This window comes from Leptopilina heterotoma, unplaced genomic scaffold, assembly GCF_015476425.1.
Source record: "Leptopilina heterotoma isolate Lh14 unplaced genomic scaffold, ASM1547642v1 Lhet_166, whole genome shotgun sequence".
Lineage (NCBI taxonomy): Eukaryota > Metazoa > Arthropoda > Insecta > Hymenoptera > Figitidae > Leptopilina > Leptopilina heterotoma.
The window spans coordinates 1,171,543-1,186,574 of NW_025110882.1; the positions used below are offsets into that span (position 1 = coordinate 1,171,543).

General features: G+C 29.7%; 2 protein-coding genes across 10 annotated transcripts in view; both read left to right on the forward strand.

The window, feature by feature from the left end:
* Positions 1-2,693: 2,693 nt before the first annotated feature.
* LOC122499186 (myb-binding protein 1A) lies at positions 2,694-7,744 on the forward strand. The gene is made up of 9 exons (XM_043607364.1): positions 2,694-3,011; positions 3,424-3,621; positions 3,707-4,102; positions 4,207-4,787; positions 4,857-4,969; positions 5,095-5,609; positions 5,713-6,684; positions 6,766-7,190; positions 7,348-7,744. The coding sequence occupies exons 1-9, from the start codon at positions 2,895-2,897 to the stop codon at positions 7,736-7,738; spliced, it is 3,708 nt and encodes a 1,235-aa protein (XP_043463299.1). The 5' UTR covers positions 2,694-2,894; the 3' UTR covers positions 7,739-7,744.
* A 7-nt stretch (positions 7,745-7,751) lies between these two features.
* LOC122499185 (rho GTPase-activating protein 100F) overlaps positions 7,752-15,032 on the forward strand; it is a 42,697-nt gene continuing 35,416 nt past the window's right edge. For 2 of the 9 annotated variants that reach the window (XM_043607356.1, XM_043607358.1), the window contains exon 1: positions 12,405-13,091. The gene's annotated coding sequence lies outside the window, so the exon portion shown is untranslated. Of the gene's footprint in view, positions 8,400-8,936; positions 9,192-9,612; positions 9,959-12,401; positions 13,092-15,032 lie in introns of those variants that run through there. The other 7 variants (XM_043607359.1, XM_043607357.1, XM_043607354.1 and 4 more) reach the window with 6 other exon arrangements.

Below are 15,032 nucleotides of genomic sequence, written 5' to 3' on the forward strand. Positions count from 1 at the left end.
AATATTTACAAATTAATTTGGAATTTTATTTCTCTTTTTTCTTTTAGTGCAGGGCGACAGTTGTTGGTGGTCCGTCACTGGGCGTTAGCAATATGGCCGTGATTCCCAAGACTGTCCGCCAGTGGCGCTCTGTCTCGCGTCGTGCGACAGGTTGCGACAAGTTGCAACAAGTACCGAGCAATCCTTTGTTCTTTTTCGTTTTTCGACCAATAAACGTAAGAATTTTCTTTTTAATTCTTTTTTTTAAATCAAATTTCAACTTTAAACGGGAAATTCGGTAACATTTTTCTGATTCATTTGGGATTGATAAAATTGACGAGAAGCCGGGCATTCGGGTGCCTCGTGGTGCGCATCTTTTTCGTATTCAATTTAAAGAGAACTAATTTATCTTTACAATTATACAATTAGAGTTTTTGATTTCGGGCATTTTGTCCGGGTACAAAAAAATTTATCTTTATTTCGCATTTTTCTTAGAAAAAAAATTTACATTGAGATCTCTCGTCTCGTGTCGGCTATTTTGTATTCACTTCCTCCGAACAAGGCGACATACGCGCCGCGATTTGTCGCTAATATTTCAGGTTTACATCAAACACTGCAGCAATATTGATGCATATTGTTGCAGAATTAGCAATATTTCGAACATTTCAGCAATATATGTATCACATTATGTTAGAAGATGTTAGATAAAATTAGAAGAAAAATGTAAAAACAAAATGGCTGCCAAGCATAGTGACGTCACGCCATTGTCGACACATACTCCAAATTCATTTAGTTTATCCTTTGTTTTGACCCGGAAGGCCATCGGAAGTGCAATTCTATTCGAGCGTTAGTGTTTTCGCATTAGATTTTTATTTTGAGAGCATTTTTTAATAAATAAAAGATTCACGATAACGGACTTTTTTTGCGTCGACCACGTGTTAAATTCACTTGGAATAATAAAAGTGCAATTAATTTCGGTGTGTAGTTGTGTTAGTGCCCTTGAAGAAAAGACGTTTCGAAGCAGTTCCAGGATGGATATCATGGACAGCTGATCGCAGTTCTCCGTAAGTTAGTCAGCAATGAGTGAGTTTTTAAATTTTCTTTTAACAAATATTTTTTGATATCGTAAAACGTGTGTTGGGAAAATTTTCTCCCATCAACACTAAATTGCGCTCATTATAATATTCTTCTTTTCTGGTATTTCAATGTACCACTTTGATTTTGAGAACGCGGATTTTTTTTATTATTCACCTTACGTGAATAATCTGATTCGTGTCAATTTACAGGGTGGCCACTTTTTAGTAAAGTCAGGAGGAAAAATTTTTTTTGTCAATAAAATCAGAGAAATGTCAGGAAAAAAAATATTTTGTCAAGGAAATTGATAAAGTCAATCTTGCGGCCACCCTGATTTCAGTGTTTTTAGTGAAAATTTAGTGATCAGAGATGAAAAAAAAATAAACAAAAAAGTGATTTAAGTGAATCAACTTAAAGAAAAATAAAATGTGCTAAAAATAGTTTATCAAGAAGTTGTGATTGTAGAAAAAAAGATAAGTATTTTGTTAATAATTAAATGCAGTATTTAAATATTTCGAAAAATAAATTATATTAATAATTTCCATGTTTTGTTTATATTAATCTGTTTCAGGAGTAATTATCTACGATGTTTCCTTTTTGATTAACATTTCATTTGTGTTTAATTTTTTTCTTTGTTTCAGGAATTTAATTATCTACGTTGTATCCTTTTTTAATTTCAATAATTTTGTGTCTAATTTTTTTTCTTTGTTTCAGAAAGTTAATTATCTTCGTTGTATCCTTTTTTAATTGCAATAATTTTGTGTCTAATTTTTTTTCTTTGTTTCAGAAAAATAATTATCTTCGTTGTATCCTTTTTTTAATCACAATAATTTTTTGTCTTTTTTTTCTTTGTTTCAGAAAATTAATTACCTTTGTCGTATCCTTTTTTTAATTATAATAATTTTGTGTCTAATTTTTTTTTCTTTGTTTCAGAAATTTAATTATCTACGTTGTATCCTTTTTTAATTACAATAATTTTTGTCTATTTTTTTTCTTTCTTTCAGAAAATTAATTACCTTCGTTGTATCCTTTTTTTATTTACAATAATTTTGTGTCTAATTTTTTTTTCTTTGTTTCAGAAATTTAATTATCTACGTTGTATCCTTTTTTAATTACAATAATTTTTGTCTATTTTTTTTCTTTCTTTCAGAAAATTAATTACCTTCGTTGTATCCTTTTTTTATTTACAATAATTTTGTTTCTATTTTTTTTTCTTTGTTTCAGAAAATTAATTATCAACGTTGTATCCTTTTTTAATTATACAATAATTTTTTGTCTAATTTTTTTTATTTGTTTCAGAAAAATAATTACCTTCGTTGTATCCTTTTTTAATCACAATAGTTTTTTGTCTATTTTTTTCTTTGTTTTAGAAAATTAAGTATCTTCCTTGTATCCTTTTTTAATTGCAATAATTTGGTATCTAACTTTTTTCTTTGCTTCAGAAAAATAATTATCTTTGTTGTATCCTAATTTTTTAATTACAATAATTTTTTCTTTAAAAGTTAAGTCCACCATTTATTCACAACATACATTCAATAATTACAGTATAATACAATGTTTTACGGAATTTGCCTTATCTATTAGCACATGTCCAGCCATGGCTGAAATAAGGTTCCCTCTATAGGTGAAACTCAGAATTTCTCTAATAGTCTTTTGCGTGTCTACCGCATGGCCAAAATAATTGTTTTGTACTTTTTTTTATTTATATCCCAGGAATATTAATCCTGCGGTTAATTTTGTATAAGATCCATGTGGATATTTTATAGAGTGAGAAGATAGTGAAAATCCCATACAAATAAAAATATTTGTAATTGAACTATTATTAAGAATCTTGATAAAAAATGGAGAAAACGAAACAAGGAGTACTTGATTCCTTCCCGAAACTCATTAAGGGATCCGATAAGGAGAGAATTGCTGGCGGTGTTGAACTAGTCAAATATCTTTCAGAACAAAATTGGGTAAGAATTTTTTCCTTTTTTTCCTTATATAGAAAATTTTTAATTTAAAGCTTCTAAATAAAGTGTAGAATGCGCACAAAACCTTAGGCCTCTCTAACCTAAAATTACAAACATGCGTCAAATAGTTTTTAACTTAATCTTTTTGTTATAAGATTCTATCTTGAAAAGAATGATAATTTTGAATAAAGAAAGTATTTGTTCATTTTTATAAGAGCTTGAAATATATTTGAAAAGATTATTTTTAATCGTACATATGAATTTGACAGAATTTTTAGGTTAGGATTCAGAAATTAGTTTTCTTCGAGGGAGAATAAAATATCTGTATTGAAAAATGAAATTACACACCAATTTTGTAAATTTAAGTACTATTTCTTTTAAAATTGGACTAATTGTTTTAAAATATTTTTTCTAGAATGATGATACGTCTGAGGAATTAAATTTAGCACTAAAAAGATTGATCCGTGGTACTGGATCTGCTAATATAACGTCAAGAAAAAGTTTTTATGTAACATTAACTGGATATTTGACTACAAAACCAGACACACCTGTCGAAAAAGTTTTAGAACTTATGGAAATTGTATTACAACCCGTCAACAACAAGCACAAAAGTGTAAGTAAATTAAACTTGAAAACAAACTTTTTTTGATAATTTTTATCTGTTTTAAAAATTATATTTACAAATCATATTCAAATAGGAAGTGGGAGAAGTTTACACTGGTAGAATATTAACATGTGGATCATTAGTGCGTTCTAAAATTCTTGAAAAATGTTCAGCAGAAGAACAAGCAAAAGTTTTGGAACTTTTAATAACTGCCGGGAAAAAACGCAGTTATCTATCCTTTGTTGCTTATTCATTTATTATTGATTTTTTAAATCAAATCGATGAGACGACATTTGCCAATAATGTTTGGCCTTTACTTCAACAAGAATTAATTAAACCTTTGTTAGAACAAAATTTAGAAACATTGCACACACTGCTCATAATACAGGAGAAATTTCCATCTATCGTTAGGAAGATTTACAAAAAAACATTTGGGTCTGAAAATATTATTAATGCCGAATCCTTAGAAAGTATTACGAAAATCCTAACTGTGAGTATAATCTTGAAATATGTAATTTAATAATTGATTTTAATTTTAATTATTTATAAAGTTAGTAAATTAATTGCAATAAAATGACATTTACATTTTTAAAGGAAATACCTCGAATCGTGTGTTATCGACATCCGATCTATAAACTATTTATTGAAAAATTGTCAACAACTGAGTACGTTCAAGTATTTTGGACAGCTATTGATAAACGTTTTTTGAAACCATCAAAAACTGACGAATATCTCGCAACAGAATTATTAAGACTTTTACTTGATAATGTTAAAGACAAAGCAACAATTCCTGATCTTCTTTCGGAAAAGTATCTTCATTTTATGTTGAGAAAATGTAACTTCAATAAACGAAATAAGAAGGATGAGGTTACAATTGCTTTCAAAAATGTTCTACTGTCATTGACAACAGTTTTGTCTGAGAATGCTGACAATAAAATTAAAATAAACACTTTAATGAGATTGATTCAATATCCAGGCGATTTAATGATTGAGAAAATGACTGGTTTGAAAATTATTCAATTATTTACTGCTACTTTAGACGGCGATGGAATTAAAAAGTTGTCAAAAATTTACAAAGAAATAATTGAAAATTCAAGAGTTAAAGAGAGCAACAGTGGTGATGCACAAACTTGGACTAATGTGGAAAGAATTTATGCGAGTCAACTTTTGACAAAGTATGTACTTTTAGTTTGTAAATTAATTCAATATTTAATGGAATTGATAATAAACTATTTGATTTTCAGATTATTAAGCCATCCGGAAATGACATCAAATCAAAGTTGGAGACTGAAGCAACTTAAATATTTGTTTAAATTTGGCCTTTGTGAATCTGATAATTTTGGAGTTGACTTAGCAAGTAAATATCTTTTGTAATATTTATATTTTAATAGCAATTTTAATTATATAATTATAAATTATTAAATTTACAAGAAATCGAATATTACTTTAAGGAATCTGAAAATTAACCATTTTTCGTTTCAGATCAAATTAAAGTCAGCTTCTACCGTGCGCTAGACAATAAATTGCCAAAATTGACTGATTTGAGATCTATTTTAAGCAGTATGGTTTCATATTTAAATGAGGAATTGTTTATCAAGAGTGATGAGTTGAAATTGAGAGTTCCTCTCGAGGAAGCAGGTGTTGAAGCATGGCAGAAAATGATGAATGTAGTAAAAAAATCTGAAGGTGACAATGATAAATTTGCCGCTTTCTTTCATACAATGGATTTGCACATGGGATTGCAACTTTTCACTGATCCAGAAATGGCAATTTCATCAATTGACGAGTTGCATAATTGTTTCGAGAGACTTAAGAAAAAATCACGAAAATCGAAAAGTAAATCCGATGAAGATGAACCCGAATGGACGGAAGTTGTTGTCGATCTTTTATTGTCACTTCTTTCGCGCAATGAACATTTGCTTCGTACCGTTGTTGGCTGCGTCTTCCCTCACATTTGTCCGCATCTTACCAGCGTTTCATTGCACCAAATATTGGCGGTAAATATTTCTTTTATTTCATTACAGGCTCATAAACTAATCTATTTTTAAATTGACAAATTTAAATTAAAAAATTGAAAATTATTGAAAAATATTTCAACAGGTATTGGACGTGAAGAATACGAAAGGTCCTTTAAGCGTGAAAGGAACTGAGGATGACGATGATTCTTCAGATTCTGAAGTTGAATCTGAAAATGAAGAGAACGGCGAAAAACGGAATTTAGATAAAAATGGTAAGAAGAAAGAAGACAGTGAACCTGAAGATGATTCAGAAAACAATTCCGAAGAAGAAGAAGAAGAGAAAGAAAATAAAACCATTGATAGTGATGAAAATGACAGTGACGATGATGATGAGGATCTTGATGATGATGAGGAGGAAGACGAAACCGTGACAGATCGATTGAGATTAGCAGTGAGTCAAGCCCTGGGTGATGCGGCCGTTCAAACCGATGACGAAGTGGACGTGGACAAAATTGACGAAGAGGAAGGCAAACGTCTCGATGCATCATTGGCGGCGGCTTTCAAAATTCTTCGCGAAAGTCGGAAAACACAAATGAAAAAGCAGTCAAAATCGGCCGAGACTTTAACTCATTTTCGCATTCGTGTTATTGATTTACTCGAATCTTACTTGGATTCATGTCCTTCGATGGCACTGGCTCTCGATATGGTCGTTCCGTTATTTATGCTTCTTGAATATTGTATCAAGGAACCTCATCAAAAACCACTGGAAAATAAAGTAAAGAGTTGTTTGAAGAAGCTTGCGGCATTAAAGAAATTCAAGGATACGGATAATGTGGATAATGAATTATTGACAACGCTAATGAAACTTTTAATTGAAAAGGGCGAACGTTCAGCGTCCGTTTGTCAAGAAATGGGCGAACAACTCGCCAGGTGTTGTATTCTTTTGGTTAGATGCTCACAACAAGCCAATTTACCAATGGACGATTTGGCTGCGATTTACGTCGAAAATTTGACAGCGTTCTTTAAGAAGAGAGACTGCATTCTTTCGGTATTCTTTTTCAAGAATATCCTGCAACTCTGCTGGGAGGGCAACTGGATGCTTGTTCCACTTTTGGTAAATAAATTATTTTTGATTATTTTGTTTAATTTTATTTAATTTCTATTTCTTTTTTTAATAACTTATGTTTGTTCTCAGGTGGAATTCGCTTTCGATAATGAGATTCGTTCGTTTAGAAGAAGTCAGGCTTTGGAACTTTTGCTTGTTTTCTATCGGAATGCGAGAATATTACAAGGCGATGATCATAAAGAAAAGAGATTGAAACTTGAGAAAAAATTGTGTAAGAAGAGTGTGAAGTTATTACAAGAGAATGTTGCGCAAAGTCATAACCGTGAGGAAAATTCGAAAGATGAACAAGTAATTGGAAAGGAAATTAAGCAGAAATTTGTTGTCAATTTATTTACACTGTTGCACGCGGTTCGTCCTCATCATTTGCCACAAGCGTGGGATTGGAAATTAATAGCAGACTCTATGGCCGCTTATAGATTAAATGTATATCTAGCGAAAAATGTTAAGACTTGTTACAACAGATTGGCGTCACAAATCGGAGCTCCCGTAGTGTCGTAAGTTTTAAAACTTTTAATTTTATAAAATTGGTTTAAAAACTTGAAGCTCTTATAAATTTATTAATATTCAAAAAAAATAATTTTTTACTTGTAGTTACTATTAAAATATTAAATAGGAAAATAATTGATATTTAATAGAAAATTCTATTTTTAGAGCGAACAAGAAGAAAGAAATAAAAGCGGAGCCTGTCAATGGAGTTCAAAACGGCAAACACGAGGATTCGGCCGTCGAATCTGGTTCAGAGGATGATAATAAAAAGGAGGAATCGACAAATTTGAAGAAGAAAAAGAAGAAAGCCAACCAGAAAGCGAAGCAGAAATTGAAAAAAGAGGCTCGGATGTTACGAGCTCAGGCAATGGAGGAAGGTTTACAGTCACTTGATTTCAGTTCTGTTGTCTTATCGAATGGCACACACGAAATGGACATCGACAGTGAACCCACGGAAGTGAATGAAACGACGGAAACTCTAAAACATAAACGAAATATTCACGATTTACAAAGTCGTCCCAGTAAGAAAAAGAAAGTAAACAAAACGGACACTTAGATAAAAGAAAAAAAAATTATACGGTTATTTTTTTATATGCATTATTAATCGTTTGTACATAATAATTAAGAAAATAATAAAAACGAATTTACTTCGAATTTTTAGGTTGAGTGGATGAAATTTTTTTTTCGATTTCTTGAAGGAAGGAAGGAAGAGAAGAGTAATTAAGTTGAAATTAAAAATTTTGGAGAAAAATATAAAGTTTATTTTTTCGAAAAGAAAAAAGTGTGCAGGAAAATGTGACGATTTTTTTTTGAAAGAGGCAATAAAAGTAGAAGCTTCTTAACGTAGGCATGTGCACCCCTTTTGGTATGAGAGTATGATTGGACGTTATTTGAATGAACGTCGGACGACATTCACGGATTTTTTTCCCCGCCGCCAACCGTCTCAACACACCGTCAGCGTCACCGCCCCTCTTTTCAGTCACTTCCATATAAGCAGCCGCGTGTCAAGGGAGGTTGACACGCCGTACGAAGCCTTCAACTAGACGTATTTGACCATGATGCGTGTGTGTGACAGTTTACAGCTATGCGTGTTGGCAAGAAACGAGATGAGCGATAATGCACTCTCTCTGTCTCTCTTTTGCTCTTACTACGAAATACTACGCTCTGTGATACGAAGTAATTAAGCACTACACCCCTTCAGGTGTACAGAAGCGCAGGTCCGTTTTTCTTTTACCACAACTTTGACCGCATCCACTTTTATTTTCTTGACTCATTGGCAAGTGCTTTACTGTTTTTTTCCCATTCACCAGAAAATTACAAAATTAGTGATTTAAAACAATTATAGATAGGTATCATTTTGTTGATTTTTTATTTAAAATCGTTGAATTGATTTTAATCAAATAGAATTTTTATCAATTTTTTCAATTTTGATATTTTATTATAGTTTTTTTTGTTTAATCATTTCTTTCAAGATTTTTAATTGAAAGCTAAATATTTGAATTTGAATAGAGGAAAAATATGCTTTCGGATGAGAGAAATTTTTTTTTTATTTCTGAATTAAAATTGTACACGGTTTACAGTCTTTTGCGGTTATGAAATTTTTCAGAAATTTCTAAAAGAAGTAGAGAATTTGTTAACAAGATGAAAAGACAAGACGTAACATTTTTCAGTAAACACTTGTTTTTAAGCCAATCGTAAAAACAAAGAAAAGACGCAAAATCGTAATAATTTGTCCTTTTTGTTTTTTGTTATAGAAATTGCTCCAAATTGTCTCCTCTGTTGGATCTCTGAGTTGTAATTTAAAAATTATTTTCAATTGATGAAGTATTTTCTTAAAAACTGAAGATTTCAAGATTCTTTTCATTGAAAATTATTCTATTACGTCACGATCTTCGAAGTGTAAGAGAATAATAAATACGGAAATTAAATGTTCCAAATTTGGAAGATTATAAAATTGAAGAAAATTGGAATTCGGTTTTCAACTCCTTACCGAATAAATTATTTACGATGTAAGTATTTCTGGATAATTGAATTATTCTTTCTTGGCTAAAGAAATCTAATTTTTTAAACTTTTATTATATTAATAGTTTTTTTTAAATAAGCTGCAGTAAAATATTTTTTTGTACAATAATTGTTTTGAGAATCAACTTTTTATATTCAAAAAATTTTTACAATTCTATAAATTACTTTAATATTGAATCATATTAGTTGTAATTAGTTAAATTAGTAATTATATTAATAACTTATTTGTTATTAACTATTTTTTATTACTTAATTGATAATGAAAATTGAAAGAACAAAGGACTTTTCAATAAAAGAATTTAATGAAAAAAAGAGGAAAGAATATGGGCAATTAAAAATTTCTTAAAATAATTAAGTTAAATTTCTTTAAATGTTTAAATTAATTTTTTTGAAATAAACATTTTCTAGATTTGGTAATTGCCGTGGATGGAGGGGAACTGGCAAAGAGTGGAATAAGGACAATTGTATCGATATAAACTGATTGAGAGATAATTTAGACGATATGGGAGAGAGCAAAGCTTGAGTCGAATGGATGTTTAGATCAGAAACAGAATGACCATTAATGACGATCACGAGAGGAACGGCATGGCAGTCAGTTGTGGACCTCAGGGCATCGTTCGCTTTTGACCATAATTCACCCGTGAAATTCATCGTTTTCGATTCAACGATCACCTATAATTGCTCTTATCTACTGAACAATTTACATTATATACTGGTCATCGACAGAATTCAAACCTTCTACCATTCAATGCAAGTAGGTATTGGCTACAACGGCTTCATCTCAATAATTATCGAGTGAGAAATTTTTTTTCCCTTTTATTCAATCATAAACAAAAAACTAAATGGGAAACATGAATATTGTTTGAGTGAAACACAATTTCCGGTCTTTTTTAGTTTATTGCTTTATTTTTATTATCATTTTTTATTTTATTTACAAAAAAAACACCTTTGATATTATTAATTTATTATTAATATCATCATTTGTTTATTATTACTATTATTATTTTTATATTATTGCTTTCTCATGGAACAAATATTTTATTATCGTTATTATTATTATTTTATTATTTTCTAATCGATTTATCAAAATTATCATTCATCCAAAACCGTAAGATATGGAATAATTATTATGCAAAAAAAAAAAAAATTGTAAAAAATGTTGTGGGGTAAATATTGAGAAACAAGTCCTTTTGGTTGCGCGTAAAAGGTCTCTATTTGCGAGTTGAAAGTAAAGCTTCTAATTTCTGAAACCGCACATTTTAGCCCTTAAATGTACACTTAAAGCTCTTGTGGGATTGAGTCAGTCAACCCTTGCAATTATTTTGAGGTTCCATCCTTTTTCCGGAAAACGTAAGATGATACACTCGATGGCTTGAAATAGGAGCAAGTGACAGCTAACGCTCTGATGCACCCTTGCAACCCTTCTTAAGAAACCCTAGACACAGGGTCGCATTCCAATAAAAAAAAATTTCACCCCTTCTTTTAATGTGCCTCTACTAAATTGTCACTTTATTCACTGTTCGACTTGTTTTTTTAAACTTGGAAATAGAATTAGAATTTTTTTAAATCTTTCAATCGATTTTCACTTTTATCTGTATTTTTATTAGTGGCAATAATATTAGGGAAAAGAATAGTTAAATTTTAAAGTCTTATTGTATTTTAGTATTTATAGTGCTATTTGTTTTTTTCTTTTTTTAGTATTTTATTTTTTTATTGTGTTATTATTTTTATATTTTTATTTTTCTTCATTTTTATTCTTACTTTTTACTTTCTTTCTATAATTTTACTTTAATTTTTTAGTAATTTTTTATAAAATTCCTTTATTAAAAATTAATTTTTTTTTTTACTTATTTATTTAAATATTCACTAATTATTTAATTTAAATTAAACGATAAAATTGGCAGTTCTTCGATAACTTAAATAAATTATAAAAGAAAATCGATTTTTAGCTGATATTTTTTTTTAAAAGTACTATACAATTATAATTTTTTAAATTCGTTTTAAAGATTCGTGGATAGTATTTATAAACCATGTGACCCAGACCGTTTTATTGTTTTAAATTTATCCATTTTCAATATTGATTTAATGAAGATGCTCAGAAATTTTTCCTTCAAATAATTAAAAATAGAATAATTATTTATTTATATTGAATATAATTAAACAAATACTATATCGAATTTGTAAAATCTTTCTGCTCTTTATTCCATTTTAAAAAATTTGTTAAAAATTACTAAACTATTATTTTTTTTTAATTTGTTTTTTCTTTTATTTAATTTGCCAAACTGTCCATAAATTGTGCAATTATTTTTTTCAAAAAGAAATAATTGAAAACAATTGATAATAATAGTAATAAATAATAATGAAAATATTAGTAATAGTAAAAATAGTAGTACTAATAATAATAATAATCTCACAATATAAATAATTTTCAAGATTTTATCCAAATTTTTTTTCTATTTTTAATTTTTTTCCTAATTTAAAAAAAAATTGTTAAAAATTATTAAATCACTTGTTTATTTTGTTTAATTTAATTTGGCAAAAACAGTAAATAAATTGGCTAATTTTTTTACAAAAAGGAAGAATTGAAAATAGTAATAATAATAATAATAAAAATAATAAAAATATTAATGGTAATAATAACAATAATAATAATAATAGTAATAATAATAATAGTCATCTCAGAATATGAGTAATTTTGAATGTGGAAATTTTCAAGATTTCATTCAGATTTTTTTTTCTAGAAAAATCGATTTTTAATTTTTTTTTAGTTTTTAAATTGAAAGTTGTAGTTATAATTGAAAACTGATTAAACTGATTATCAGTGAGAAGCTGTGTTTTCCGCTGAGAATACTGCGAAAGTTTATTGAACTCTGGCTGAATCCCAGTGGATTTTCACTTATTGAAATCTTACCAAGTTTCTGAAAAAAAATTCGATGAAAAATATTTGGTTATTGCTTTAGATTTCGAAACGCGAGTGAATGTTTCCTCATTAGTTAATTTTCAATTTAGAAAGGGGGATGGAGTGAAATTTTGGAATATGGATTTTTCTTTCCGCTTTTTCAATTAATCGTAATGTTTCCATACAGCCCTGTATACTCGCTTACTATCGCACGCACAACCATATAACCCATCTAGGATCGAATGAACCCTCACACCTCTCTCTTTTTCACGGGCGCTTGCGTGGGAGTCACTTTACTCCAGGAGGGTGAAATCCACGATAGAGTCTGCGCCTTTGCACAATACAACATGTCCGCCTTTGGTCTTTGGGGTTGAGGGATGCGGCGCTCCATCGTGGTACCTTAAATTACATCGACGCGCCCGCGATAAGTCTTTTTCAAAAAATAGAAAACAAAGTAAGACAAAATTACAAAGAAGGAGGAAAAGGAAGGAAAAAAAATTACCAGGAGGAATAAAAGCGCCGCTGATTCGTGATCTATTCGCTTCTTTCGTTTTCTTTTATTGGATTTTAGAAAAAAATTTTATCACCGTATTTTTGTGTGTACAAAAAGTTAATTCTTTAGGGGAAAAAGAAAATTGTTTATCAAGTGGGGGTAGTTATTTAAAATTTTCTCTCTTGTGAAAATCCGTTTGGGATTTTTCCGTGCGGGAGTGTGACAGGTGCATGTGGAAAATTGAAACACAAAAAAAAAGGAAAGGATAGAGGAAAAAATAAAAACGAGATAGTAAAAGAACACGAGTGAGAGTGAGCGAAACGGGGATTGGAGAGGGTCAGCGAGGTGGGTCGTATTGATTTTGACGGCGAAACACCGTGACTCGTGGAAATGCTATATCCGAAAAGCTCGTCTATGTATTTGTAATATGAGTTGAAAAGTGACAATAAGGAAAAATATAATTGCTTTTCGGAGAAACGATTCTACAAAGTTTCGGTAGGTAAAGCTTTTTGAAAAGGGAGATCTTTTTTCGCTTCTTCCCTCTCTCTCAGCTTCTCTAGTGTCACTCTATATAAACCACCCCTTTTGCTCCTTTCCTTTCAACCTCTTTTTCTCTCTGTTAGTCTGTCTTCTTTTGCGAGAGAAAAAAAGGGGATATCGATCCAGCAGTCCGGGACCATTGGCTCGAACGCCGGTTGATGACATTTTTTCGAAAATTCCAATTTTTGTTTTTCCTTATTTTTCCCCTTTTTCAACTTTTTTTTTCGTTTCTCTTTTGCCTGTTTAGTTTCTTTTCTGGGTATTTATTCTTTTCCGCTTCTTATTTTCGTTACTATTGGTTTTCTGTTGAATTGAATCGGATTGTTTGTTTGAAATGAAAAATGGCAATTAATTACGGAGAGATGATTGCAATGATGATCCATGAGAGGGAGAGGGGTGGGTGGTTCGATTGGGATTTATGGGGGCCTCTGCACGTCGTTGAGAATGGCGGCTATTTTCTTGGCCGCCCTTAACGTGCGTATCTGTCTTATCGATTTGAGCTGGTTCTTCCGGCCGACCGAAACCAGTCCGGTATGTGTCTGAATATACCCTTACATACATATACATATGAGCTTATCGCTCGGAAAAAATCTCTCTTTCCCGTGCACACGAATCCTCATGTCCGAATCCCTCAGGGTTATATTTGCCAGGGGTAAAAGTGTATTAAAAGAGAGCTGCAGGGTTTAGAACACGTCTCTCTTTTTTTCTTTTCCCGTTTTATACACCTATCCAAAAGGTATCACAAACACACACACACGTGAAACTTGGATAGATCGAGAGGAAAAGACCGATAACGAACTTTCCCTTTCTCCGGAAGATATTTAGGTTGATGAGACGCTGGAGGGTTTCGAAAAAAAATTCTTCTTCAATTGTGCTCTAAATGGAAGAGCAATCTCTCAAATTTGTATTTTGAGGTTTTTTTTCTATTTAATCTTTATAGATTTTTTTCCATATTAATTTGTCATGTAGGAGAGAAAAATATATATAATGGGTTTGACTTTGAAATTTATTATCTACTCTTATCGAGCTTATCTGCTTTTTATCAATTTCTTTTCCCCGACAGGAAAATTGTAATTTTCAAACTTGTTGATATTGGAAGTGTACGTTTACCTAATTTAGTCTTTCATACATTTTGCAGTCTATCCATTCGCAGTATACATTTTAGAAATATTTAAAAAAGATTATTTGATTTTTAAATAACCAATTACTTGTCTTATCAAATAAATATTTACCAAAATCAAACAGTTTTTATTTAAGTCAATTAAACTGTATTTGAATCAATATTTTTAGTATTTGAAGCAAATATGAATTGAACCATTTAATTGATTCAAGTAAATATTTATTTAACAATAGACAAACTTTTTCATGGATAATAAAATTTTCACAGCTAGGAACTCAATTATTCGAAACACAATTTTCTCATACAATTTTTCGGAATAAAACAATTTAAAAAGATTTTTATAACATTTTTCAAAAGAAAAATTAATATTTCAATATTATTGAACAAAATTTAATAATAAATGTGGATTCTCAACAAAAACAACCTTTAAAATCTTTACAAAATTTAATAAAGTTCTTCTCAAGAATTCAGTTATTTTTATAAATAAAAAAAAATTATTTTTAGAAATTTAATTACTTTTAAAAATGTTAATAAAATTCTTTGCAAGAATTCAATTATTTTCATAAATAATTATTTACAAAGATTTTTATAAAATTTTTCGAAGAAATTCAATTATTTAAACAAAATTTAATTTTTAATTATTTATTTATTTATTTATTTATTTATTATTATTTTTAATATGTACAATTTTTAATAAATTCCTCAAAAACTGCAATTATTTTTGAAAGTTTTATTAATTATTTTCAATACATGTTTAATTAAATTTCTTCAAAGAA